We start from the raw sequence: 27909 nt of genomic DNA, 5'->3' as shown, positions 1-27909 counted from the left end.
CTGATTACTGTATCTAATCTGTACTGTACAATCTATGGGATAAATAATCCCTTACTAGATGTGTTACTATAGTACTGCACCAAAGTAACATCTGAAATAATATAGGCAACAGTGAGTGCATGGAGAAGGCTTGTTGTATTCCTCAGAGCAGGCCTCGTTTCTACACTATAGAATGAAATAATGAACGCGGTCAATTTACTTGTCTCTCTCTAACTACAGCCCTCCACACCTAGCTAACCATGTGGCCTAGGAACTTCTTGTTCTGTACTTTAATTAAATCTGGAGTTAAGTGCAGTCAGTGCAAACAGTTGAACAATGGAGACAACCACAAAAGCATCAGCTCAGAATTCCCTCCCCCACTTTGCGTCACTATGGTTGATTCCAGTTTCTCTCTTCCAGATCAGTCAGCAGTTTTTAAAGCCTCCATTTCCAACAAGTAACATCAATTGCTCTATGATTCTACCCTGTTGCTGCACACAGCATTTACTACTTTTGGCTTCCCCTCTCCACTTGGAAGGCAAAGGTCTGGTGCAAGGGGCGGCCCCGTACTCAGCATGAGAAACAAACTGGAGTTACACCTACGGCTTATTTTATTGTATTTTTATTTGCATGAGGAGTTGAAACAAACTTTAGGGGTTTACTAAACAGGAACTGTTCAAGTCAAACAAACTATAGTTAGCAGGTGATGGGAGGGGGGAGGGGGCACAGCAATCCTGGGGAAGGCAGAGATGGAGGGGGGGAAGAGGCTGATGTCTTTTTACATGTGCACACACTAAACCTGTGCATGAATATGCCTCTCCTCCCTACACGCTCACCGACCACAGAGCTATTTGCTAAACCTCTTCAGAACATTGTAAATGTCAAGCTGAAGGTAAATGAAACCACAACTTTCCTTAGCCAGCACAGGAGGGATTTGCTTTTTTGTTTTAGAAAAAGATTAATAAAAATATTGAAAAAATTCTTCTCCTTTTATATATTTTAACCTAGTAGAATTCAGCAGTTGCTTAGAAAACTATGTTACCCTGGAAAGAACATTCAAGTTCACAACCAGCTGCCAAGAGGATACACACAATGCCTACAAGCAGCGTGGGATTCCAGCACACAAGGACCAGGTCTAGCGGCATACACACTAAAATGGGTGAAGAGCAGGGGGCATTTTTGCCATGCTAACTATAACTTTCAGCATAAAAGAAAAAAATAAGGTGGTTTTAAAAAGGCTCTAAACTCAACTGATACATACAAAAATTAGTTTTTAAAAATAATCATAGCAGTTTGGTCCCAACTCCAAGTTAACATTTAGATGTTTATTCACGTGCTTGTTTTCTTATAAGAACCAAAAATAGTTTCCAAAATTAGCCATCTTTAATTGGTGTTACTACATACGCAAAGGCCTAAAATAAGTAGAATATGAATTTAAAAAACAAAATACACAAGAGGGGAGAAAAATAAGCAGGTGAGTTAATCCCCACCTTTATCATCTCAAATTATAAGAGAAACAAAAATGTCAAGATACTGGGTTAAGCTGGGCACAAATTGAAATCCACACCGTCTTCAAAGACTGTTGCCAAAAAAATATCTGACCATCTAATAAGGTCACAAACAAGAGACAAAATTTAGGATCACACTCGATATTGGACCTTATTCAGTCCAGCAGGTAAAGTCTTTGGGAAGAAAGATATACTCCAAGAGTGGATCCGAATGTAAGTGATCAGTCCCAGTCCACATGTACGGAGGCTGAATTTTAAAAATGCAGTTAACTTAAGATAATTTCAAAGCTCCTCGGCAGAGCTCTGTTCAGCACTTCAGCATTACCCTGGCAGAGACTCCAACACTGCCTTGCCGGATCCTCTTCCTCCTTGCCAGGGCGCTCAGGGACATGCAGACTCCCTGGCTAGTCAGCAGCTGACTGTAGGTTGTCCTTTTCCTCTCGATTCTCCGTTCCACTTTCATCATCCTCAATTTCTCCCTCTTCTCCACTAAATTTGTCGTGGGCCCACTTGGGGCTAGTGCTCGATTTTCTGAACATGAAACGACCTCTCCCTCGGGGGAAGGAACCCCGGCCTCTACCTCTGTTCCCCCACTTCTCACCACCTTCACCCTCCCGGTCATCGTGCTGCACAGGAAAGAAATCAGCCAGGTCAGACGACGCTCACAAATCACTTTCATCAATAAAAACATAAATAGGCACAATATCATCCCCTAAAATAACCCCGACTTAAGCTGTGCAATACTGCAACACAAATCAGACCCCCTTATTGTTTAGGCAACGTGTGTCAAGTCGGATGAATAGTGAATTCAGTACACAAAAGGAGTACAAGTACACGTTTGTGTTTGAGAGTAGCAGCCCCACTGGTTGAGGCTGGAAGGGCACTGCTCACTAACCATGCTTTACTTTCCCCTCTGCTTTTGGGCATGTGTGTTTCTTTTTCTGGCACAAAGCTTTTAGCAGTTTTCAGGACCAGGTAGGACACTGGGGGCACCAACACACTCCAGACTCAATGGGCCTGCAGCTGAATCTGTGCTTCCAGCTAGGAAGTTATTTTATGGAGGATTTTACATGCAGTTATGTTTGTCCCACCCAACTAACTCTTCTGAACAGCTTCGCACCCATTTTCAGATGCTCTTTCAACCGCGTATGTCATGTTTACAACATTTTTTAAAATGCTTGGGAACATTTTGCATAAGATGCTATTGGGGCAGCTCATTTTGATTAGGTTTATGGACTGGTTACATGACCCGGAATATTGTAGTATCTAGGAGAGTGAAGTAGAGACCAACACAATATATAATAAAGATTATGTCTTCAACAGCAATCAGAAGAGAGGGCAGAAGAAGGGACAGCAAGAGTGATTTAGGACTAAGCCACTTACGACCTTTATAATAACCCTGAAGAAAGATTAGCGGGATCTCAAATATCCAACAGAAGCGGAGGGGGGGGGGGGTGTTGGTTGGTGCAAATAAGCCATTTAAAGCTGACAGTAACTCGAAAATGAAGCCCTGGGAGAAATCCATGCAGGATTTTACCAGACTAGCAGATGGAAAATGAAAGAATGCTACAGCCAGCAATAAAAGTGAATCGCATTAGCCAATCCCAAAAGAAGCAGGGCGCTGTAGAGAGCTGTGAGTTGGATTCTAATTGGGTTAAGATGCATTTTCCATACTGCCCATGGAGATGTTCTTTTACTGGGCCCTCCAAGATTTTGGTTAGTGGCAAACAGTTCTACAATGGTCAGAGCCAACTGCTCCCTAGTTGTGAGTAAAGATTTCTAGAAGCCTCTTATGGGGGGCAGTGAGGTGAGAACCCCAGAACTGGTATTTTAGATAGTTTGATCGTTGCTGGTTCTCTCTTCCCTGAAGACTACACGTAACCTGTAAGAGCAGACAGAATGCACAGCAAGGCATATTCATACATATCTTGGTTCTTCAGAAACATACCAGATAATACTTTTTGCTCTTGGGTGTGTACTCTGGGTCCCACTCCTCATCCCTGTTTCGCTTCTGAAAGTCATTGCTACTGCTGCTGTTGTTGTTGTTATTGTTTCCCGAAAAGGTGCCTCTGTTCCATCCTCTCCCCCTTGCTCTGAACTGGAGTAGCAGCAAACAGAAGAGGAAAAGAAGAGGGGTAGAGAGAAAAGTGCTTAGAGAAATGGCATTAGGTCTTTTCTTTCACGTAGCTCTAACTGTTCCCAAGAATACCTTTAGCCTAGCCACAAGAAGACTCTCAAACACCTACACTCTCATTACCTATTAATATTTTTGACCTTATCTGACCATATAGCTACCCATAGAAGTACACAGATATCTATCTATTTATATGCACGTGCAGGGAGTGCAAGGGAAGGCGTTTCACGCATACAACGTACAAACATAGCAGAGCTATTTGCTTAAAACATGAGCTATTTCTAAAGGAACCAGTGCAATTGTAGCCAGAAGAGTCATTAAAATGACTTCACCGTAAGTTCTCTGACACAAGCTCGTCTACTCCTGTCAGTGCTGCTGAGCAAATACTGACACACTAGAGCCTGCTGGATTGGATATGGTCTCGGACATCATCAGCAAGACTGCCAATTTCAATCTTCAGAATTTATGCTGGATTGGTGATTGGGAGCCACCACAGAGTGTAGAATCACAACCAGACTACTGTACTTCCAGTCACCTTTAAGATCACATTTTACCTGGTAAAAGCAGCAATTTGCACAAAGGCTTATGCAAAGGTTTTTTGCTGTTGTTTTTTTAGGGGGTAACTTACGAAGGTCCCTCTAGCTCTGCCTCTCTCATTTGGGCCAGCAAACTCTTTTGTCCCAAGCCGGGATTTGTCAAAGCCTGTGGTACACTCCTCCCTCTCCTCGCTCTCCTCTGGGTAGTCCTCCCCTTTGTACGAACGAGAAGATGGTGAAGATGAAGAAGTGGACCTGGATCGCTCACGCACTCTCCTGTGTTTCCTGTACCAGGGATTGAGAGGGGGAGAGGGGAGAGAAAATCACCAATGTGGTCAGTAACTTGGTACTGTCCTGTCTCTGCTGTGAAGTCACGCTATCACTCCTCCACCCTCCCTTATTATGTCCGTGCACAGCCAAAGTCAGTCAGTTAACAGCTCAGGATCAGCTACAATGTGCAGCTCTGATTGGTCACAGGACAGCTCCTTTCCCAGGATTTGTTCTTAAAAACCACACACAAATTGTAAGGAGGCATCTGACACTTTTCAGCTTACATTATTTGTAATAAGGTAGCAAACTGAAGCCCAACTGAGAACAGAGCCCCATTGTGATAGATGCTGTACAAACACAGACAGTACCTGCCCTAGAGCTTACAGACTAAACAGATGAGACCGGGGAAGAGAGAGATGGGAAGTGACTTCCTTAAGGTCACACAGCAGGTCAGTAACAGAGCTGGGAATAGGATCACCCAGGTCTTCTGACCCCCAGAGTCCAAGGCCCTGTGCTCTCTGATCACAGAGGTCTTTAAACCTATTGTACAGCTATGCAGCCGGGACTAATTTATTCCTCCTACTGGCCTCCTTTCTCCAGTAAGTACCTCGACCTGCATCGTTACGGGAGGAAAAAAATCCACTCAGTTGAAGAGGCTCTTTGTTAAGAGGTTCCAGTTATGACACGCATTTGTAAAAGAAATCCAGGTGCATTCTGTGTTATATGAGAAACGTCTATTTAAGGTAATGTCACTCCATGACACGACCAGATTTGCAAACTGTACCTTTCTGAGAAGAAATAAAGTGGTCAGCAATTGCATGGCTAGAACAACATTACAGAACGATTCCATGAGGCTGAGCTGTTGCTCTAGGGCCCTGATCCAGCAAAGCACTTAAGCGTGTGTTTAACTTGAAGCACATGAATAGTCACATTGACTTTAATGGGAAAACTCACAATTCATGGTGAGCAGAAGTTTTGATGGATCAGGGTCCGGCCTGCCAGTTCTGTTGGAATGTATGAATATGCACTAAAAGGCTATTTCTTTGCCAATTTTGACAGCCGTGGTGTTATTCAAAAGCCAGCAGCTTATAGATGAGCAGTAAAAGTATTTTATTTAAAAATTAAGTCACCTATTGGGTCCAGTGAACTCAAAAACACATCACAAGGTTTCTCCTGAGTTACAAACAAGTCACAGCGCCAAAATAATCTCTGTGCATTAGTTAAAAGGAAAATGGAACCAATGGGAAAGTATTAAAATGAACCGAAGAGCAAATCAGTGGAGTCACTGACCGCATTTCTCCATTCTGTGTGAAGCGAAGGCAGTAACAAAACAAAAAGGTAATTTGCTCATCCTGGCACAAGCAGCCACTTAGTTTGTTTCCCCTGATTATTCAACATGTACGATAGCTGCACTTCCCCTTTGTAGTTCTGCATCTAATCACAGAAGGCAAGCGCAGCTCAGCTCTATTAGTTACAGCAGCAGGCATACTGTCAAGCAATCGCACTGTTAAACAATAGAATATCATTTATTTTAAATATTTTTGGATGTTTACTACATTTTCAAATATATTAATTTCAATTACAACACAGAATACAAAGTGTACAGTGCTCACTTTATATTTATTTTTGATTAAAAATATTTGCACTGTAAAAAAGACAGTATTTTTCAATTCACCTAATACAAGTACTGTAGTGCAATCTCTTTATCATGAAAGTTGAATTTACAAATGTAGAATTATGTACCAAAAAAACCTGCATTCAAAAATAAAACAATGTAAAACTTTAGCGCCTACAAGTCCAATCAGTCGTCCTACTTCTTCAGCCAGGCTCTAAATAAAGTTTTACATTGTTTGTGAGTGCACTTATATAACAAAAAAAACCCTACATTTGTACGTTGCACTTTCATGATAAAAAGATTGCACTACAGTACTTGTATGAGGTGAACTGAAAAATACTATTTATTTTATCATTTTTACAATGCAAATTTTTGTAATAAAAAATAATATAAAGTGAGCACTGTACACTTTGTATTCTGTGTTGTAACTGAAATTGATATATTTGAAAATGTAGAAAACATCCACAAATATTTAATAAATTTCAATTGGTATTCTATTGTGTAACAGTGTGATTAATTGTGATTCATTTTTTAAACCACAATTCTTTTTTTGAGTTAATCGTGCAAGTTAACTGCGATTAATCGACAGCCCTACATACTATCAATTGCATAATGCAAGGTCTTGTTTCCAATCACAATAAAAGTGGCACGGATCATGCAATAAGGAAGTGAAGATTAGCCTTCTATACATACTTCTTTTTTGACCCTTTGTGACTTCTCTCTGGTTTCTCAGTTGATCTTTCCCTTGAATGGCTTGAATCTCTTGAGTCCACGGATTCTCTCGACTTCTCTCGTTTAAGATCTCTTTCCTTATGTTTTTTACGACGTTCGATATCAAGGCGCAGGTCAACTGGGTCGTCTTTATATTTCCCTTCAGTCTGCAAAAGCAGGGAATGGGTGAGAGTTTAACAGAAAGGTTTAGCAGCTTATCAAAAAGACTTCAGCACCATTACTTTGCTACTGTCTGCAGAGACTTCTGGAGGGCATGAGTTTATAAACCAACCATTCAAAAATGCAGAATGATTCACTACAAGAATATAACATCTTCACTTGAAGTCTTCCGTTTTCCTACATATTGTACACTTTCCCTCTTTAAAACAGTATAAACATACATTGATAGTCCGGGGGTGGGGGGAGGAGAGGGGAACCATATCAGGAAACCAAAGACTAACTTGGGTTATGTATCACAACCAGAGAAAATTGAGAACATTAGCAGCTAATGGTCCTCTAATGGGAAGTCAAGTCCAACTGATTTTGTATCACAACTGGGGCGCACATGCAGCCCTAGCTCTTTATGTTTCTCGTGTCCCCCAGGGGATTGCTACCAAATAACAGAATTCCTCCCCCTCCTCAGACAGATCAGACCCATCTCCCTGAATGACAGGAGAAATTTTAAAGTGCTAGACCTGAAGGCAGCACTGAAGGAGAGAGGGGCAATAGCTGTTTGCCACTTGGAAGATGTGATGCTAACATCACGGTTACTAATTCAAGTGGTGGAGTTACTCAGAGGCCAGAGAAACGCAGCTGTTGAATTTATTCTGGGAAATATCATGAACATTCTCGGAATCTTGTTTTAATCACTGTCAATTGAAACCAAACATCCTTACTAGTAGTGATCTTCTCTATGAATGACACACCAGTTGCACTTTATTTCACAGAACCAGGGGGCATTCTACACAAGATTTTCCCCTCCACGTGTCTGTCTAGCAGGTCTATTAAGTTACATTATGAAGAGAAGAGAAAATAGCCAATAACCAGAAAAGGTATAGTCAAGAATAGTATAGTCAATTGTATGCAGAAAAATCTTCAACACTAGGTACAATCTTTTAAATTTAGTTAACAAGAGGAAATTTTCTGGGTGTGTAACACTTGTCTTAATATCGTTTTCCAATTAAGAAATTCTCCTTTGGAAAAGGAAAATAGTTATTGGGTTAACTGAGTAGGTTCTAGAGTATTTGCACACAGTGCTATGCTTGGGAACTGCATGACTGGATTCGCAACATGCACCAGATGATTAGATTTGCCTTGAATTCAATAAAAACAGGGATTAGTAATTCTCTAGCTATTAAATTTTTACTTACATGAATTTCTAAACACTTTTTTGTTTAAATAAAGATTAATTTCAATTAGCAGCAGGACTGGGAGTTGGTGCTTTGTTTGTATTGTTTGCTCTTCTGCTTTCCCCAGGCAAAGGGCTTTAACTGTTACTCAGAGCAAAAATGCTCCCAACACGATGGATGATAGGTAAGTGACAAAATCAGCAGCAGCAACCTTATGCAGCGCAGCAGACACCTATTTGCATTTGTGAGGGCACATCTGTTTCATGAAGGGCTGGAGAGCTGTTTGAAAACCATGTTTTTTTATACACACTGCCAAGCTGGCGCTCAGAGATCAGGCCCATCAAATTCATCTCACCATCGTCCATGTCAAGCCACAAGTGTGTTTGGAAAAAATCAAAAACAAATATATGAAACAAGTAAGGTTTCAGCAGGACTGTTTAAATCTCTTCACTGTAAATATGTATGAAGTTGAACAAACAAAGGTTAAAAACCCCAAAATGTAACATTTTAGGTTAATCCATTTTTATGATTGCTTATAGATTGTATAATGGCTTAACATTGTTCTATCAAAATCGCTAATATACTGGATTCCCAGGGGCCTGTTCTATCAAAACAGGTGCTGAGTGTTAAAGCAACAGCAATCAACAGAAATGATACAGTAAAGTGTTAGAACAAGATTTATTATCTGCTTAGTAATAGTGTATTTGGTTTAGATATGGATTTATTTTTACTTTCCTTTTTGACATGCATGTCTTTTGAAAACATGGTTGGAAATATCGCATGTATACAATTGATTTAATAATACTTACAAGCAGAAAAATATCACAAAAAGTCTCTTCTCTCATCATGGGCACTTGTTCCAAATATCCTCTTTTTTTTTCTCAAGCTCACCTCAATTGACTTTGGGGTCATTTACCATATTCTAACCACTTCACAAAGGTTGTTGATACATTTTTAATAAAAATTAACCCTTTGTAGTTCATTTTTAGAATTATGCCCATCCTTAAAAGAAAAACACAAACTTAAGTAGAGAGTAATTTAAACAAAAACATCACTGTTAAGTTCATGCCCAATGCACTCATTTGGTTCAATTATTGATCAGATCAACAGTTCACCTTGTTGCCAGGCTCCCTGGTGCTCTTCATTTCCTCTGGAGTGAACCCGTGTTTTCTGAAAGTACTGGGAGAAATATCTATCCTCCTAAAAATAAAGCAGAGAATGAAGCTATTACAGCCTTCCCATAAACTGTACTCCAAGTTCTCCGAACCCTAATTCTATTTTAAAACAGGTAGTTTCTCCATTGTAAATATACACATTATCCTGCTTTTTAAAGCAAAGCTGAGCTGGCCGTTCCTCCCTGAAAGTGAGAGGCTATGCATACAGAGTAACACACAATCCTGATATTCAGACCGTAACAGGTGCATTGTGTTAATGAACTGATCATTAGTGTGTTAAAAGTCCTTGTCATATGGTTTTCTTACCCATGATTGACTGGGCAGCTGCTGAGCATGCGTTAACTGTGCTGGCCCGCACAAATCACAGGTGTCTCGTACAATATTTCATTGCCTACTTCAATGGCAAAGCCCAATAGCTCCAAAGAAAGAGTTATCTAGCAGATTGCAAATATGGTAAAGAGGTTATATTTATGTACAAAAAAGAGACCGGCAAATTTAAACTGGGTTTGGGCTGAAAATCTAGAGACATTTCTCTGTGCCTAGATAATAGCATGGATGACCACACATACAGTGCAAACAACAATACTTAGGCAGAAACACAAGTGGGGGCTATTTTAAAAAGATTAATATAATTTGGGAACAGCCATGTTATAGAGGCACTGTTGTCACTTACTTTTGTGGGTTTAAAATTGTGTGCGTGATAAGACCAAACAAGAACAAGGGGACATTCAATAAAATTGAAAGAGGAGAAATGTAAAGGTGAGAGAGTAAAAATGTATATGTGATGATTTTTTTTTTTAAAGGACTAATCAATCTTTGGAATTTATTTCCTCAAACTAGGAGCCTGGAGCTAGCACGATTCAAAGACAATTAGGCATTTCTGTGACATGAACACGCAATTACATTAGACATCATCAAAACAATTTGATAAGGGATATAAGCCTTCATGCTTCAGAGCCTTCAGCCATCTAAAAAGGACTAAAAACAACCTTTTCTGAGTCAGATTATTCCACAGTTGTCCTTATAGGGTTTTTTACACCTTCCTCTGAATCAGCTGGTACTATCAGAGAATGGAAATCAAACTAGACCAGGGTTTCTCAAACTTCATTGCACCGCGACCCCCTTTTGACAACAAAAATTACTACAAGACGGCAGGAAGAGGGACTGAAGCCTGAGCCCCCCACCCTGGGGGGTGACGAAGCTTGAGGGCTTCAGCCCTGGGCGGTGGGGCTTGGACTTTGGCTTCAGCTCCAGGCCCCAGCAAGTTTAATGACAGCCCTGGCGACCCCATTAAAACGGGATCATGACCCACTTTGGGGTCCTGACCCACAGTTTGAGAACCCTTGAACTAGACAAATCACTGACCTTGTCCAAGACCCAGTATGGCAATTACTATGTTCCTAACTAGATGGCTGATAAGTTTTGTTTACTGTTGGCTCCTCTTTTGTATTTTTGAATTATGCCCCATAGTTAACTATTAATATTTTAAAAATACCCCTGGAGCTTTAGAAAAAACATTAAAACAATACTCCCCACCTGTGGATTTCAGGGCTCTTCTTGTTTTTAGCTTGATCTTGCTCCATTCCTCTCTTTAGGTATTTTGTAAAGCGTTCATTCAGTGTCATTCCTGAAGACCCAAAGTGATGCTCTGTCGGGGTTTTCAATGAAGAAACATCACACAATTAAGAAAAGTCAGATTTTAGGAAAAGACATGTGAGCTCTACCACCATGTCTTCAATGGATTCAGAAAGTAAAAATGTGTAGCCAGAGGACAAACGGATGAGAGTCAATGGGTCTAGCAAAAGTGGAGACCACTCCCTTGAAATCAAAGAAATGGCGCATGCCTGTGTCAGTGGTGAATTCTGCCCCAAATCTGTTTAACAATGAACATATTTTTAAAACAAAAACTAAATTTATGCAAATCCATTAGAATACCCCAAATATCTGCAGATCCCATGCCAGTCTGCGGCAAGAGTATTGCTTTTTGCTGTTTCGAGGGTAGGCAAGACTGCCTTCCCCCATCTCCTCCTACAGCTAAATGCAAGAACTTGGGGGGAAAACATCCGACATGGTTGCTATTCTACTCTATCACTTGTCCTGTTGGTCAGCAATTCTTTTGGGTAATTAACTAGCATGAATGGAACACTGTTCCAAGGAACAGATATAGTGGGGTGGAGAAGCAAGGGGTTAACTTTCAACCAAGAATGCGTGGACATTTGACTCACCTTTTACATGATGGACTATAGTCACTATGTGCTGAGCAAACAATTCAGAAGGACTTCGCTGAGACTGAGCTGACTGTATATGGTGGAAAATGGAGCGGAACTCCTGGTCTTTTTTGTTGCTGTGTACTAAGTCACGACATAGCTTCCGCTCCTGTGCCAATAAACCACTTGGACTAGAAAAGAACATACATTTTTAAAATGTAACCATCATAAAAGCAACCTAAACAAAAGCAGCTTTCAGACTGCAAGTTGACAACCTTCAAAGCAATAAACTGGACTTATTACAGCCACTGCATTTTATGTACTAGAAAGTCATCTGCAATACAATTTTCAATGGTTCTGTGTTTGCCCCCTTATATGGCTTCTGAACTATGAGTTCCTCTTTTCTGCAAGGTTCATCACAAACTTCCCTATTTATAGCCAGTTCTTGTTACAATATGTAAATGATGGGCTATCCGCATCAGCCTCATATAGGAAGAAGTATATTTTACTTTTTCCTTCCCCCTCCAACATCTGTGGCTAGATTTTAATCTCAGAAGCTGTAGAGAGAACTGGATAGGACCAGGCCCAGAAGCTCTTCTCAGCCATCATTTATTTGATGCCCAAGTGTGTTAAATATCCCAAAACCAGCGGAGGCAACCACAGAAGATGGAAGAAAGATCTTCAAAGCCCTGAAAAGGTTGGGTAAGACCTTAATATTGCCCTAGAATAAATCTAAGGAAAGCTGAATCTGTTAATAATAAATGTGCCTCATCACAATGGGCAATCAGACCCACGCTGAGGATGAGAGAGTACCAGTAACAAAAGGTTGCTCAGAAACAGGAGAGCTGACTGTCCAGTATTGCTCAACCAACATCCCAGTTCTTGTATGTAAGTCAAACCCTTCCCATCACATCACGGATACCCCCGACCCCTACATCCCTGGGGAAGAACAGCAGTCACCATCGCCCTGCTGCAGCACAGAGAGGACTGATTTAAACCGAAGTGATTTAAAGCACCGAGCAGGAACTTGAAACTTTAATTTTAATCTTGTTCTACATTTGTGCTTCAGTATAACCTTTCTTTAAGAAAATAACTCACCAATGAGACTGGACCTTTAAAACATATTGATCTACAACTAAATATAGCCTTGACACTAAATTTGGTACTTTTTGCTAACCAGGAAGATACACTGTATCTATACACATTTATTTAAGCAATTATATAGCATTACTTACTTTTGTTCAGATTCTTACATTATTACGTTATAAAATGGTGACTGATGCATTTCTTACATACTAGATGCTAATTTTTTTACGTGGGATTTGTGTCAGGCTGTATTTGGATGAAAACTGAAATTCAATTAAAAATGCACAAAAACAGCATTTTAGAAATGTTGTTTTGATTAAATAAAGCTCCCTTAAATGTGCCGGATACATAAGAAAAAAGTGTATCAAAACTTGTTTTGCATTTAAACCTGACTAAACAAAGGAAGAATAAACTGTAGTGAGTGAATAGACTGCTTATGGTCACCAAGGGCCAGATTTTCAAAGGGTATCTAAGATGCAGGTAAGTGTCTAATGGGATTACAAAAGCACGGGAGTTAAGCAACTTCAGTGGGAGTCAGGTAACTGGAGTTAGGTACCATGGGTGCTTAAATGCTTTTGTAAACCCAGTAGGCACCTACAGATCTTTGAAACTCTGGTCCCATGTTCTTCAAGTTCTTAGAACTAGTAGATCTTACTCTCTCCCACCAGGTTATTATCCATATACAAGAAGAGGAAAACAAGCTTTCCTACTTTTTTTGGCTCTTAATGGATTTTTCATCTTTGAATGAACTAGTCCAACAGAAGACAATTGTCTCGCTACGCCTGCTAGCTAGAATGAAACCAAAAGTAATTAAAGTAAATGCTTTCCAGCCCAACAGAAACCGAAAGCACTTGCTGAAAGCGTTTTCTCCAGACTAAAAATAATGAAAATACAGATCTTTAATGCAGTACACAACATTGTTTCCCCCCGATTCTGTATAAAAAAGCGACACCCTTTAACTCATTAAAACTGAAGAGGGCTCACTGATGCAGTATTTAATTACATTATTTTAACAGATTATAGTAAATCTAGGCCTTAACATAGGTTGTCATAATTTCAAATTTAATTTTAAACTGATTTTTAAAAAGAAAAATGCATTTAATATAAAGTCTGATTTTAAAGTGAGGGTTTTTCATCCACGCTGCTGCTGCAGAATAGAACCCCCGCATCTCCACAGCACACCCCTCATGTACAGAACTGCTTTAGTCAAAGCCAATCATGTGGCTCAGAAAAGGCTGTTTTTAAAGCACATCCAAACTGCATCATAACGCCGTAATGATCATTCTGATCGCTTATTGTTAAGTGCATGTTCAAAGTACTGTTCAGATATTAATCCCTAAAACCTGTGATGCATGTCCTCACATCTGACTCACATGCCATTAGCAGCCATCTTAGTTCCTTTCTCTTCATTCCTGCTGAGATTTAGCCTCCCTCTAGTGTTCCACAGAGCAAACTGACATTTATTGACTAGTAGCTCTTCCCTTTGGCAGAACTAACTTTACTGAGCATCCCCCTAGTGGTCTCCTGAAGCACCAGAGCCTTACAGAAAATTTTAAGTGGCTTTTGGGGCTTCTAGGATCTCACTAGCAATGTTACCATATACTGAGAAGAGGAACAAAGTGCCCTACAAACATACATTTTTTAAGCTGTAATGCTGACATTGCAACATTCTGAGTAGCCCTGGACAGTGGGGAGCAGAATTTGATTACTGTTGAACATGGAATGGTGTGGTTTGAATGAAGGACTGGGATCCAGAAACTCCCAAGTTCTAAACTAGTCTCTTTGCACTGACTTCCTGTGTAGCTGGGGGAAAGTCACTTAAACTTTATGCTTCACTTTCTCCATCTGCAAAATGGGGATAACATGATTCACCTTCCACACAGGAGAGTCATATTGGTGTGTTAACATTTAGAGATGCATGTGCTCTCTGTGACAAATGACGTGTTGGTAGCGGATTGTACAATATTCTTTATTTAACCTGCCTACGTTTTAGAGAGATCCACAAGGGGTTAAGGTGGGGGCGGGGGGGGGGAATAGGCTAGTGAAGCCACTACCTAGATTTAACTTAAAGGCAAATCCTTACCGTGCAAGATCTTCATCAAAGGAATCCATTCGGACATTGACCTGGGCCTCCCGGGTAATGGAAAAGGAGGATTTGCCAGTAGCTAAACCATCTCCTCTGGTTCCTGGCTTCTCCCGACTCTCAGAGGCCTTTCTCAGAGGTGGTGAAGTACTTTTTTCCTGACTTGCTTTGTAAGCGGTCACTCTAAAATTCTTTTCGGGAACAAACCCCCTGTGACCAGCCTCTGCTCTCTTGGATGCTAGCTTGTCTTCCTTTTTAGATCTTTCAGAATAGGGATCCTCCTCCATTTCCTCAGCTTTCCTTTGCTTCTCCTTTGCAGATGGTAAGAACACTACGCCTTCCCATTTACCTGGCCTATCCTCATCCTGATTTTTGCTGGAGGTTGCTACCACTTTAGACATGAATTTGGGCTCATCATCAAACTCCGAATCCTTTCGGCCCTTTGCCTTGTCTTTCTTATCCTGTTCATCCATCTCCTCTTTGCCATAATGACCTTCCTTGTGGAACTCAGCCATCTTCAGCTTCTCAAAGTCATCCCGAAACTTATAGCGTTTAGGAGACTGGCTGCTGCGATAAGGCTTTTCAGGGTCAGTTTTGGAGGTGTACAGGTCTGATTTCGTCTTGCCATCTGCTAAACCCAAGTCAGAGAAGCCTCCCTTCTCTTTCATTTTTTCCTTTTCAATATTTGTTAGTTTCTGTTCCTTGTCTTTCCCATTCTCAGTCTTCTGTTCTTCCAAATACCTATTTAAAAAACAAACACACACATACACACACACACACACATTTAAGCAATTCTCTTATTAAAGTATAGACAAGAGTCTTTAATTCCTAAAATTCAAAGCAAACAAACAAGTCTTAAAAATGCCAAGACTTAAAAACATACAGAAAGCTCTCTCTGGTCCCTAATAAATAAGGTAAAATGTAAAGCAGGCTACCCAAATTTTTACTATAGAAGACATGAATAAGGTCTTAATATATTCAGCAAACGTGCTGGAAGATGGGTATGCAAAATGGATGATGTGAGGTTCAAGAGCAAAGTGGAACAGCAAAAGCTCTTCTTGAGCAAATAAAAAGAGAACCAACTTACCTATATTTTCTAAGGAAAATATTAAGGTCTTACCCAATCTGTTTAGTCACTTACAAACCTGATTCAGAAGAATTAACACATCAAAACTTTCAACTTGGACTGTTCTGCTTTAAACAACACACTGGAAATAAATGCCTCAAAAGCTACGTCACATTTTGGATGCAAGTTTCCTAGGAAAGCTAAACATTTCATATACTGTAAACACAAATAAAAGCAAAAAAAAAAAAGGTTAATGGGAAAAATATTTCTTCTCTTGGGAGAACAGACAGACACTTTATTCTAGTACTGGCAATGACAATCCCCCAAACCAATTTAAAGTTTAAAAGTATGCTGGTGAAAGATTATCAGCACATATTTCAATGGGATAGTGGTGGGTTAAGTCTAAAGCACCTCAACACACTATTTTAAAAGTCAAGAGTGGAGTAAGACCTAGTTCTGCTAATATCATCAGAGGTCTTTGATAATTAATAGAATTTGCCCCAAATAATCTTAAATGAACAGAGAGAAATGAAAATGATTAAGGACCATTTGAGAACACAACAGTACCTTTCGAGTGAGGAGGTCCTTTAAAATGAAATTAATCAGAAGGACACTTGTCAGGGGTTTGGGACTGCTGACTGGACCAGACTAGAAAGATACTCCTGTACTGAAGATCTTTTTTTTCCTGATTCCAATCATACATAAAATTTATCCCAATGCATTTGCACCATAGCTCTCACAGTGCTTGTATTGGTTTGTTTCTATTAGGATATGCAGTAAGTTGTGTGTTTAAAAAACAAACAACATTTTTCCCTTTGCAAACTTATAACATTTGCTGGAGTCCAAGAGCCACAAACCTACCAACTCTGGGATAGATTTCAAGAGGGAATCAATATTTTGTCTGTTAAACTTGACAGTGCCCAAAAGCAAGCAAACAAGCCTTCTGCAAGTGAAGGTTTTAGTTGCATCTGCACCTCTTCCCCCAAAATCAGCAAGTCTGGCATCAGCAGCACCAACTGAATTTTTAATGCTCTAATGTCCATTTAAAATTGGGAAATGCCCCAAAATAAGTAATTAACCATAAGTGAGCTAGGGAATATACAACCACAAATATATATATATGTTATATGCAGTGATTCAGGAATGTGACAATTTTTAGACTAATTTAAAAAAAAAAAAATCAAATTACTGGAAAAGCTCCTTGAGCACTTTAAAAAATTATAAAAATAACCAAGTTCAAAAGGGAATTCTGGGGTATCTATGTAATCTTTACAACACTAACAAAGTTATGATGTTAAGAAAACAAAACTAGAGAACTATTTCCTATAATGCAGAATAAGGCCTACCACTCTACCACTCAATGAGAGTTACACACACCTCCCCAATTCCCTCCCCTCCCCCCCAAGAGTACCTGGCATGTGAACTGAACACAAAGGAAAAACGCACAACTTGCCTCTTTGAAAAGGCTGCCCCACCAGGAGCTGCTGCTTCCTCCTTCTGCGAGGCACCATAAATTGAACCGATTGTCGTGGGACTTTTACACACAGGACTCTTCCTCGTTGGGCTCAATCCTGATGAACCATGATCAAACGGACCCTGATGTGAGCCTGTCTGAAATGAGGCACTGCTTTGTAAAACAGACCCCAGCTGTGAGGGGTTTGACAGTGGAGGACTGGGCTTTTGCAATGGACTTGGCCGAGGAGAACGGCGCCTCACCACAACAGACTGGAGAGGACTTTTTAGCGCAGGACTGCGCTCTCTTGGGCTAAGCTCAGGCACGGCAGACACTCTTGACACTGAACTTGTGCTGTAAGTGGTCATGTCTTGCCAGGGCTTTGACCCCTCAGACACCTTGACATCTTGAGTAGCTCCTCCCGAAAATGGCTGATCCTTCGAATCATCACCTTGATTATCTCCCGCAGCCTGTGATGCCCGCGTGTCCTTGGAAGAGGACTTTTTTTCCTTTATGGACCTACGCTTGGAAGACTCAACTCGGCTGTGGTTCGAGGAAGACCGGGAAGATGAAGACCTCCTAGACCTATCAGAAGATGACTTATCAGAGTTTCTAGAATGGCTTCTTGATCTTGGTGATGGAGACCTTCTCTTTGGCGATCGAGATCGGGAACGCCCCCTACGAGGGCTGTAGGCTTGGCGATAATTTTGCCAATTGGACCTGTAATTTCCATAGCCTCCTCGGTTATATTGGCCCCATGGATAAAATCCTCGGTTCCGCCCACGGAAATAATATGGTCTCCTGTACCCTCTGTTATGACCTCTGAAATCCCGGCTCTGATACACTCTTGGGTGGTTCCTTTCTCTGTTGTGAGACGGAGAATATGACCTAGAACGGGACCTAGAACTGAAAAAGAAAAAACAGTATTTGGAAACCTCTTTCCCTCAATGCAGCCTTCTATTTGAAAAAGAGTTTTAAATGTTATTTTACTGGTTTTGTGTAGGGTTCACAGCCCCTTAAGTGATTTTTCCTTTGCTCATGTGAACACTACACCTTTTCTCCCAGTGAACACTGTTGCCCCATCCACACACAATCCCTGGCAGTAATCTCATGATATCTGAACTACAGCTGGACAGGAGACCACCGTCCTTAGAACCACGGCTGAGACCATGATAGGGATACATTTGTTCTGACTGTCCTCGGACTAACTGGTACCCACCGTCAGAAATCCAAGCGGCATGTGTCTCAAGTGTCCAGTGTTCACAGTTCAAAGAATGCCACGGCTATCTCTAATCCTTGGTCTCCTGCATGGCGGGAATGCATTTCTACCCCATAAGGCCAGCGCTGTCTCTTGTAACAGACTGAATTCTCCCTTCTTTGCAGCCCCCAAATATCTCATATGCTTTTAATTTTAAACAGGATTTCAAGAGGAAAAACCTTTCCTTGCCAGAGAAATTAAATGAACTTCAACACTTGTAAGTGAAAATGGTAGCACTGAAGAGAAAAACCAATGACTGACTTCTCTATATTTCTAATCTCAAACCATACATGAATTGCTGTTGTCCTTAATCTTGATCTCCATCAAGTAAAATAAAGACAGAGCATCAAGAAAAGATTGCTTAAGGCATTTAATGTATCCCTAGCCTGATGCCACATGATGGCACTGTTTATCAACATACGTCAGCTTGCTTTTCAAGGGGTCGATATGAGCATGCAGGTTATTAGTGGAAGAAGGAAGAGAATGGAATTTAGGGCTAAATGGGAGTCTTCAGATTTAAAGAACACAACATTTCAGGGGATATGTAAGTGCTGATCAGAGCTGGAGAAGTACAAGGTGTTTTTCCAATATAATTAGATCCCGCTTAGTTTTATCAAGTATTTAAACAACTGAAGTAGCTGCAGTTTTAAAAGTAGCATCATGACTCAGGATTAATCAGGTTAATGTACTTAATGAATATTGGACAACTGCAAAGTTGTACTGACAGGGAAGGGTATGAGCAACTATGTTCTTGTAAAATATTAAGAAAACTTCAACACTACACAGGGTTAAAAATCCCTGCAGCAAATCTCACTCATTGTTTATGATGATGCATATTTCCTGCAAACATTAAAACACTTTTCTTACTGTATTAATAAAGTTCCAGTTATCTAAAGAGTTGACTAACTCTGGCAGTAACAGTATTTAGATATCTTATCCTGACGGGCATCAACTTCTACAGCTCTCTCTCCAAAATATTAGTAACTGTACACAACACGGCCACTGAAGTTTCTAAAGCTTAAAGTCAAATCTCACTTTTAATTGGGTTAAAATGAGGTTCTCTTTTGTCCAACTATCAAATACACTAATATTAAACAGGCAACAGCTTATGTTACAGCACTAGTAACATCTGGTATGAATCTGCGTTAATATAAATTGCTTAATCGTCTCCTGATAGAATTTGTGCTCCTTTATTCAAAACAAGAAAACAATGCAACTTACCTCATTCGAAAACAGTATCAACACAAGAAAGAAGGAAAGGCACATGCAGATGCAGGCAGTGAAAATGAACTGATTAAGAGAAGTGCTTCGAAAGCACTAAGCAGAATTCACATGCTCCCCGTCCCTGGACGCCTACTGCATTTGTTACCAATTACTAGTGAGGGACCTGTTGCATGCTGCTTCCAAAATCCATTCTGTCATTTTATTGAGGCATGGAACATGAAAATCTCACTCCAAAATCTGCAGAGACTGTTTACAAGAAATCATTTAAAAAGGATGCAGTATGCAAAATACAATATACATGTGCCAGAAGTGAATTATTTTTGAAGTCTTTTGCACTGCATGGCTAGCCAGTTAATTTAATATACATTGTTCTCAAGTTCTGGCAATTCCACTCTTTTTACAACAGTCAAAAATGAAAAGAAACAGCAACATACTTGATCCTACAAACAAAAGTTAAGTACACAAGACTAACCAGAAGCAAACATGGGGGAAGAGCACGGAATACAAGTCAAACCACCAAGGGATATGGAAAGCAAAATGATGTCCCCAATTTTTTTTTTTCCTAAACACAGATTAATTTTCTAGTCTCTTCTCCCTAAGATATCGCACTACACCTACCTCAGTGAGTATGCGAAAGCCTTGCAAGAAGAGGACTTGTCTATATTAACCCTCTCCATTCCAATTCTCTTTTACCAATTTATTAACAACATCCAAGTTGTTTCAACAGCAACACAAGACAAGAGAGATTTGCCCTGTTCGATTTAATGCATCTGGATTCCATAGTTACTTCAATGCTGGCCAGCTGCTCCAAACCTATACTGCACCCTTTCTAATACTTCAGCTTCCCTGCAAAAGAACTCAGTTCCACTTGAGTCTCCATCTCTGTTCTGGTTTTGTCCTGGCCTTCTCCTCTTTCCAATTGTAGTTTTATTATGTTTCTGCATCTTAAAAAAATCCCTTTTAATAATTAACAGTTGCATATGTTTACAAGCCTAGCAATGTTCAGAATCTTCATGGTGCATTTCAGATTCATGACAAAGCAGATGGACATCATAACATCTAGCCCAACTGGAATAGAGGGTTTTTTTTGTTTTGTTTTTTTAAAGTAAAGATCATTACCAAATGGTGGTGGCCTTGCAAGAAATAAAAGCCTTAACTAGTCACGTAGGATACTGGGTGATGGAAATCCATGCTTTCCTTTTATTTAGTCTTAAATTGGTCCAGTCAGTAAGTAATTCAGAGATGCAGCAACTATCATGCACGAGGATTTCTCACCATAGAGCTCAACTAATTTACATGATCTGCCCATTGTTACCATTGCAGAATTCAGTTACTGACTCCCCTCATGATGGAACACCCCCCAACCTCCACACACACACATCCACCTTTCCCGTCAGAGGCTTAGACTGAGACTCTGGAAGAGACCCTCCTGAACTCAACTCTAAGAAATGCATGACTTTTCCTAAAGACCTTTTTTAAAGTGGTTATCAATAAAGTTTCGGGGGGTGGGTGGGGGAAGAGAACAGAGAAACTAATAACTGAAAAGAAGGAGCATGTTTCGTTGTGGAAATCTCTCCGACAAGAAATGATGCCAAAAATGTCAACACTCTCTGATTTCAGCCCCTTAAATCATCAAAGTGAATAATTTACAAAAAAATTGATCAAGAACAACTTAGGTCTGTTAAGAGGTTTAAAATGAAGCCTTAGGTAAGATGTCATCTACTGCATCACGAAGTAAAATTTATCCTTTCCTCCATTTAGTCTGGGTCAACATTCCTTCACTAACAGCACAGCATTCTGAGGAGCTACATCTACTTATATAAGAAACATATGGGAATGTTACATTAAAATGATCAGCGATTATTAAAGAGTGCAGAAGAATGCAAGACACACGCGTGTTGTAGGGCACCCTATCAATAGCCTATTGCAAGACAGAACATGAGAGCAAACAAAATCACTAAACCAAGACACAGGACACTTAAGCTACTCTAGAATCTAACAAAAGGGTTTTCACAGGAGGGCTTGTTAGTGCAGCCACCATCTGAGCAGGACAGAGGGAGAAGAAAAACTCTTTGAAGTGAAAGGGTGCAATCAAGCCGCATGCATTACCTGAGCCTGCGTTTTCTTGATCGCGAGACAGAACGGGAGCGGGAACGGGATTTGGAGAAGGATCGGGAGCGTGATCTCGATCCAGATCTTGAACGAGACGAGCGGGATCCAGATTTTGATTTGTTAGTTTTCGACATCTTTGAAAGCTCCCTTCAGTTACACCTGTTGATATATGGGGGAAGGAAAATAGAAAACATGTAAGCGAATAGTTCTGACCGCTTGGTTAGCTTCTCTCTCTGGCAGTTTTGATAGTTCGAGAGACTAATACAGTTGCTGCTGAATCATGGAACCTTTTAATTCCTCTTTGCAAAAGGAAAACCTCTGGAGGGCAAATTTTTTTAAAAAAAGAAGCAATTTAGCACAGAAACAGGAAGCAGAAGGAGGCCTCTGTGCTTTTTCAAGCACCCTTTTGCTCCAGATAAGTAAATTAATCTCATCCCTGTCATTACCAATACTGATGGTGCCTGTTTAAAAAAAAGTGAATTAGCTCAGGTTTTCCATAAAGCTTTCTTCTGCTTTACATTTTCGAAAGGAGAAGCAGAGTAAGATGCCATCAATAAAATAATCTTCCTCCAAGATACCCTAATTTCACTCCTTTATATGTAGATCTATTAAACCATGAAGTGAAGTTCTGGACATCTTACAAGCCCCACTGCTCCAAGTGTGGCTCATGCAGTGCTACAATCAGTTACAAGAGTACACCACTCACTGATGAGTCCTGCTGCACCTAAAATAATTCGTAAGTCCTTCTCAGTATTCACCCAGTGTTTCAAATACTGACAATAAAGACGACTATCCTAAAGCATTAAATGACTTGAGAGAACCACTAGATTATATAGACACTTAATAAAAAAAGTGAATTTACCTGTGCTAGTTTCAGGAATATACCCAAGGAAAGGCAAACTAACCTCTTTGAAAGAGACCTTAATGCCTACACTTTTAAACAATTGTGTAGTCACATTTATACCACTACCCAATCCCTACCAGACACACTCTTGAGGAAGGAGCCAATAATGAAGAGCCACTGGAAAACCACATGTTGATGTAAAACTTGTCAGGTATTCTCGTTGTGGTTTTCCAATGGCTCTTCATTATTGGCTCCTTCCTTAAGAGTTGGATAAAATATAGGTAACAGATATAAAACATCTTGGATTAGGAGAGCAATTTCAGGAAATTTATTAAACATTCGGAACAAATAAACCAAGTAAAATTCAGATGTGATATTTTGTATTTAAAACTGATGAACTATTCTTCTTTATTAGTATCCAATTAAGTCACAAAGCCTTGAAGGTACACATTTTTCAGGGCTCAGATATAGATCTTAAAAAGTCTAATCATGCAGGTTGTAAATGACCTCCCTTGTGTACTCCTTTCTAAAAAGTACCAGAAACAATTCTAACATATCACAGTCAGCGTCACAAAAACTCTACTGCCATTTCTACCTAATAGCTCCAAAGCAACAATAAGTCTCATTCCTCACTTTGTTCAGCTACAAAGCAAATCTTTAGAACTCATATTCTATAGTGCTGCAAAGAATACACCAACTTTCAATTCCTACTGGCTTCAACAAACTTTCCCACTCAAAGCGAAAATGCTCCTGCCTCTCAATTACTGGAGGAAAGGAAGAAAGTGCTGTTCCTCCAATCCTCAGGGTAAACTCTCTTTATTCTTCCTTCTACTCCATTTATTACAAGACAGCACTTACTGGGGTGAAACAAGGGTTAAATGCTTTTTGGATTTCTAAGGGGTCTTCACTGGCAACGTTAACGCGCTACTGCAACAGCGGTTTAACGTGGCTTGCGTAGCCGTGGCATAGTGCTGGGAGAGCTCTCCCAGCGCTCAAAAAAACCCCACCTCCGCGAGGGGAATAGCTCCCAGCGCTGGTGCACTGTCTACACTGGTACTTTACAGCGCTGAAACTTGCAGCACTCAGGGAGGTGTTTTTTCACACCCAAGCAAGAAAGTTGCAGAGCTGTAAAGTGCCAGTGTAGACAAGCCCTAAGTATTCTACATTAGTGTTTGGCATAAAGCAGTTAAGTTTTACCTCCAAATGGCAGAGCAAAACTGAAAAGAACAAATGCTCCCAGTTTTAGCAAGAAAGCTAGATGGTATGCAATTCATCAAGCCCTAAACTTCACTGAATAATAGAACCAGCACCAAATTATTTAGCATGTAACACGACATTGATTCTCAACTGGTGGAACGCAGACCCCATTAAGAAGCAGAACTTTAATGGGAGCACGATTGGAAAACGGTACCAAAATGGGATATGTAATGCCACTTTTGCCTGAAAAGTGAGCAGAAATTTTGGATGGGTTTCAACACAAACTCCTGCCTCTTCAGTTTCCCTCAATTCTTTTCCCACTTGCCTCCCACACCCTACTTTAGAATTCTGAAGTATTAAGAGGTTTTAGTGCAGGGGGCCTAAGAGAACAGACAAGCAAGAAAGAACCAGTTAGGTTTCTGGGGAAACACTGGAAAATATTTGCATTCATAAAAAACAGGTCTGACAGCATTCTCTCCATAATATCTTGTTTGCGATTCAAATAAATTCATATCAGGAAATTCCCTACATCAGGAATCAGTTGTTCCCTCCACCCTCACCACCTAACATCTTAAAATATTAAGATTTGGATACAGATGGCAGCAAAGAAATCACAAGCGTTGTTTGATCACTCATGCAGTTTCCTGATTATAAATGTTAAATTAGGTTCTACATGCACCAATGAGAGTACAGTGGCAAAATATATGTATTCATTAAACATTCCTTATGATAGTGCTGAGTCTTCATTTGAAATGGGAATGTGTGGGGGGTGGTTTTGGATGTTTTGGAACATGTCACACAGAATTTATAAGGTAAGAATAAGGCTGCAGAAGAATTAAACATTAAAACAAAAAAATCTCCATACACATACATGCATATCTAGATTACATGCTCCTTCCAGATTAAGATGTTTTATTTACATCTTTTCCATAGGCTTAGCAGGAAGAATCCCCAGTTTTACCAATTGGAAAAATGAGGTATCTTTTATAATCCTGCATTTTGTGTCAATCACAATACAGCGAGACACACCCACACATGCTTTAAGCATCTGGCAACCTGAGACTGCAAGGCAGGACTCCTCCATGTTAGCTAATTCTTATATGAATCTTAGAATGCAAAGCCCTTTACAGCAAAAACAGAGGCAGCTTCTGAGGCGGTCACTGGTATTTTAAGGAAACCCGACCTTAATTTAAATCCGAGTATTAGAAAGATTATTTGCTATTAACTTTCCCCTTATTTTAGACCCTGATCTATTATACACCTCTACCCCGATATAGTGCAACCCGATATAACACGAATTCGGATATAATGTGGTAAAGCAGAGCTGGGGGTGGAGGGGTGCGCACTCCGGTGGATCAAAGCAAGTTCAATATAACGCGGTTTCACCTATAACACAGTAAGATTTTTTGGCTCCCGAGGACAGCGTTATATCGAGGTAGAGGTATACTCACTTCTTCAAAATGCCATAAGCAGGTCGGTTTGAGACACTGGTTAATGTGAATTGTGGGGTTTTTGCTATCAGGTTGTAGTCCATATTCCCCAGTCTGTTACAAAATCCTCTACCATTAAGCCTGCACTGCTTCCATAAAAGGTGACCTGCCTACACACACACGAATTGTTCTCTTTGCTTCTTTAGGATACATAACCTAAAGCTTATTGTACAATAGATATTCTGCCTTTTTTTTTCTTTTTTAAAAACATTAGTAATTCAGATCTTGTCTACTCAAGCACAAATTTATGGCAACTAGAGCTTCTTGGTAAAGGGCCCACAATCTGGCTCCGCCCTGCCTGTTGATGTAATACATGAGGGCAGTATTGTCTGTCAGGAACTGCACCACCTTGCCCCTCAGGTGGGGCAAGAAAGCCTGGGAGGCCAGGCGAACCACTTGGAGCTCCCTAACGTTGATATGGAGGGCCCAATCGTCCCGCAGCCGACGGCCTTGCACGCTGAGCTCGCCCAGGTGGGCTCCCCATCCCAGGTCAGAAGCATCAGAGACCAGGGTCAGCAATGGGGCTGGGGCCGCAAAGGGAACTCCTCCAACACCAGCCTGAGGTCCAACCACCAAACCAGGTACGACTGGATGTGATCCAGCATCCTGACTACCCGGTCTAGGTTGTGCCTGTTGAGGATGTAGATTGACGCCAGCCACACTTGCAGAGGCCGGAGTTGGAGCCAGGCATGACTGACCATGTATGTACATGCGGCCATGTAGCCCAACAACCGCAGCCAGGTGTGAGCCGTGGTGAGCGGGTGGTTCTTCACATGGGAGATCAGGTCCGACATGGCCTGAAAACGTGCCTCTGGAAGGAAGGCTCTGGCTCACGTGGAATTGAGAACAGCCCCAAAGAACTCTATTCATTGGACCGGCCTTAAGGTAGATTTTTTCTCATTTATCAATAGGCCCGGGTCGTGGCAGGTGGAACGCACCAGATCAAGGCTCCTCTGCACTTGTTCCCAAGATCTGCCCTTGATGAGCCAATCACCAAGATACAGGAAGACCTGAACCCCTCGACATTTCAGGTAAGTGGCCACTGGCGCCATACATTTTGTGAACACCCTGGGGACCGATGAGAAGCCAAAGGGCAGCGCTGTGAATTGGAAATGGTGTCCCCCCCACTATGAAATGGAGGAAACATCTGTGACCTTGGAATATGGAAATAAGTGTCCTTCAAGTTGAGGGCGGTGTACCAGTCTCCACGATCCAGGGAGGGGCTGATGGAGGCCAGGGAGACCATGCAAAACTTCAACTTCTTGAGATACTTGTTGAGGTGTCGCAGGATCAGAATGGGTCTGAGGCCCCCTTTGCTTTCCGGATTAGGAAGTAGTGGAAATAAACCCCTTTCCTTTCATGTCCCGAGGGACCTCCTCCACCGCCGCAGGTGCAGGAGATTCTTGACTTCTTGAATGAGGAGTTGCTCATGAGAAGGGTCCCTGAAGAGGACGGGGAAGGCGGGGGTAGAGGGGAGGGGAGGCCCGAGAATTGCAGGGCATAGCCCTGAGATACTATCTCTAGCACCCAGTGGTCCGAGGTGACCCGCCACCAGGCCGAATGGTAGGGATGAAGACGATCAAGGAAAAAACAAGGTGGATCTGGGGACTAGACTGGGGCATTGCTCTCAAGAGCACATTCAAAATGAGCGCTTCTGGCCCCCAGGATGTTTTGCCAGGCCAGGCCGCGTGGGTAAAGGAAGGGCGGCAACGACTAAAGCTCGTGTCTCTATCCCTTCTCCTTGCAGACCCCTGTCGAGGCTGCCAAGGCCTTGGTGGCCAGAACTGCTTCCTCGCCGATTGCGGCATATGCAGACCGAGGGAGGGAAGGGTGACCAGAGTGTCCTTTAGGCCATGGAGCCATGCATCAGTCTGCTCCACGAAGAGACCACTCCCATCAAATGGGAGATTTTGGATTGAGGCCTGCATTTCTTGGGACAGGCCAACGGTCTGAGCCAGGAGCTGTGCCTCATGGTCACTGTCGATGCGACCACCCTAGCTGCCAAGTCAGCTGCGTCCCACCCCATTTGAAGGAAGCACCTTGCTGCTGCAATACCCTCCTCCACCAGGGGGCCAAACTCCTGGGCCAAGTGCTGGGGCAGGGACTCCTTGAACTTATGGAGGGAGTCCCATAATCTGCCCAAGAGGGCCTGGTGGTTCACCACCTGAAACTGAAGGCTGGCTGTTGAATAAATTTTCCTCCCCAAAAGGTTCCGCCTCTTTATTTTTGCGGGCTGAACAGGTGGGCCCCTGCTTGTCCTTTTTGTTGGCCGCAGAGACGATCAGCGAGCCTGGAGGCTGGTGGGTATGCAAGTACTTGAACCCCTGGGCTGGGCCGAAGTACTTTTTCTCAGCTCTCTTGGAGGTGGGAGGGATGGACGACAGGATTTGCAAGAGGGCCTTGGCAATTTTCAAGACCCCACCGTGCACTGGTAGTGGAACACGGCCAGGGGTACATGCCGAGAGCACACTGAACAGGGTGTCCGTCTGCTCAGCCATCTCCTGTACCTCTAGGCCAAAGTTTTCGGCCACCTGTCAAAGCAACGCCTGGTGGTCTTTAAAATCGTCTGGTGGGCTGGCACTTGAGGGCCCCGTCACCGCCTCATCTACGGA

General features: G+C 41.5%; 1 protein-coding gene across 7 annotated transcripts in view; it reads right to left on the bottom strand.

The window, feature by feature from the left end:
* Nucleotides 1–585: 585 nt before the first annotated feature.
* THRAP3 (thyroid hormone receptor associated protein 3) overlaps nucleotides 586–27909 on the bottom strand; it is a 67616-nt gene continuing 40292 nt past the window's right edge. For all 7 annotated transcript variants that reach the window (XM_024202922.2, XM_024202921.3, XM_024202924.2 and 4 more), the window contains 10 exons: nucleotides 21764–21925; nucleotides 17173–18078; nucleotides 14654–15394; nucleotides 11503–11675; nucleotides 10814–10925; nucleotides 9218–9302; nucleotides 6736–6920; nucleotides 4250–4442; nucleotides 3436–3585; nucleotides 586–2113 (listed from right to left, as the gene is read on the bottom strand). In XM_024202922.2, coding sequence (XP_024058690.1) covers nucleotides 1892–2113; nucleotides 3436–3585; nucleotides 4250–4442; nucleotides 6736–6920; nucleotides 9218–9302; nucleotides 10814–10925; nucleotides 11503–11675; nucleotides 14654–15394; nucleotides 17173–18078; nucleotides 21764–21900 — 2904 coding nt within the window. In that variant the 5' untranslated portion in view covers nucleotides 21901–21925 and the 3' untranslated portion in view covers nucleotides 586–1891. The remainder of the gene's footprint in view (nucleotides 2114–3435; nucleotides 3586–4249; nucleotides 4443–6735; nucleotides 6921–9217; nucleotides 9303–10813; nucleotides 10926–11502; nucleotides 11676–14653; nucleotides 15395–17172; nucleotides 18079–21763; nucleotides 21926–27909) is intronic.

This window comes from Terrapene carolina, unplaced genomic scaffold (genome assembly GCF_002925995.2).
Source record: "Terrapene carolina triunguis isolate 2854851 unplaced genomic scaffold, T_m_triunguis-2.0 Scaffold236, whole genome shotgun sequence".
NCBI classification, from domain to species: Eukaryota; Metazoa; Chordata; order Testudines; family Emydidae; genus Terrapene; species Terrapene triunguis.
This window is presented reverse-complemented; position numbering and strand designations above follow the sequence as displayed.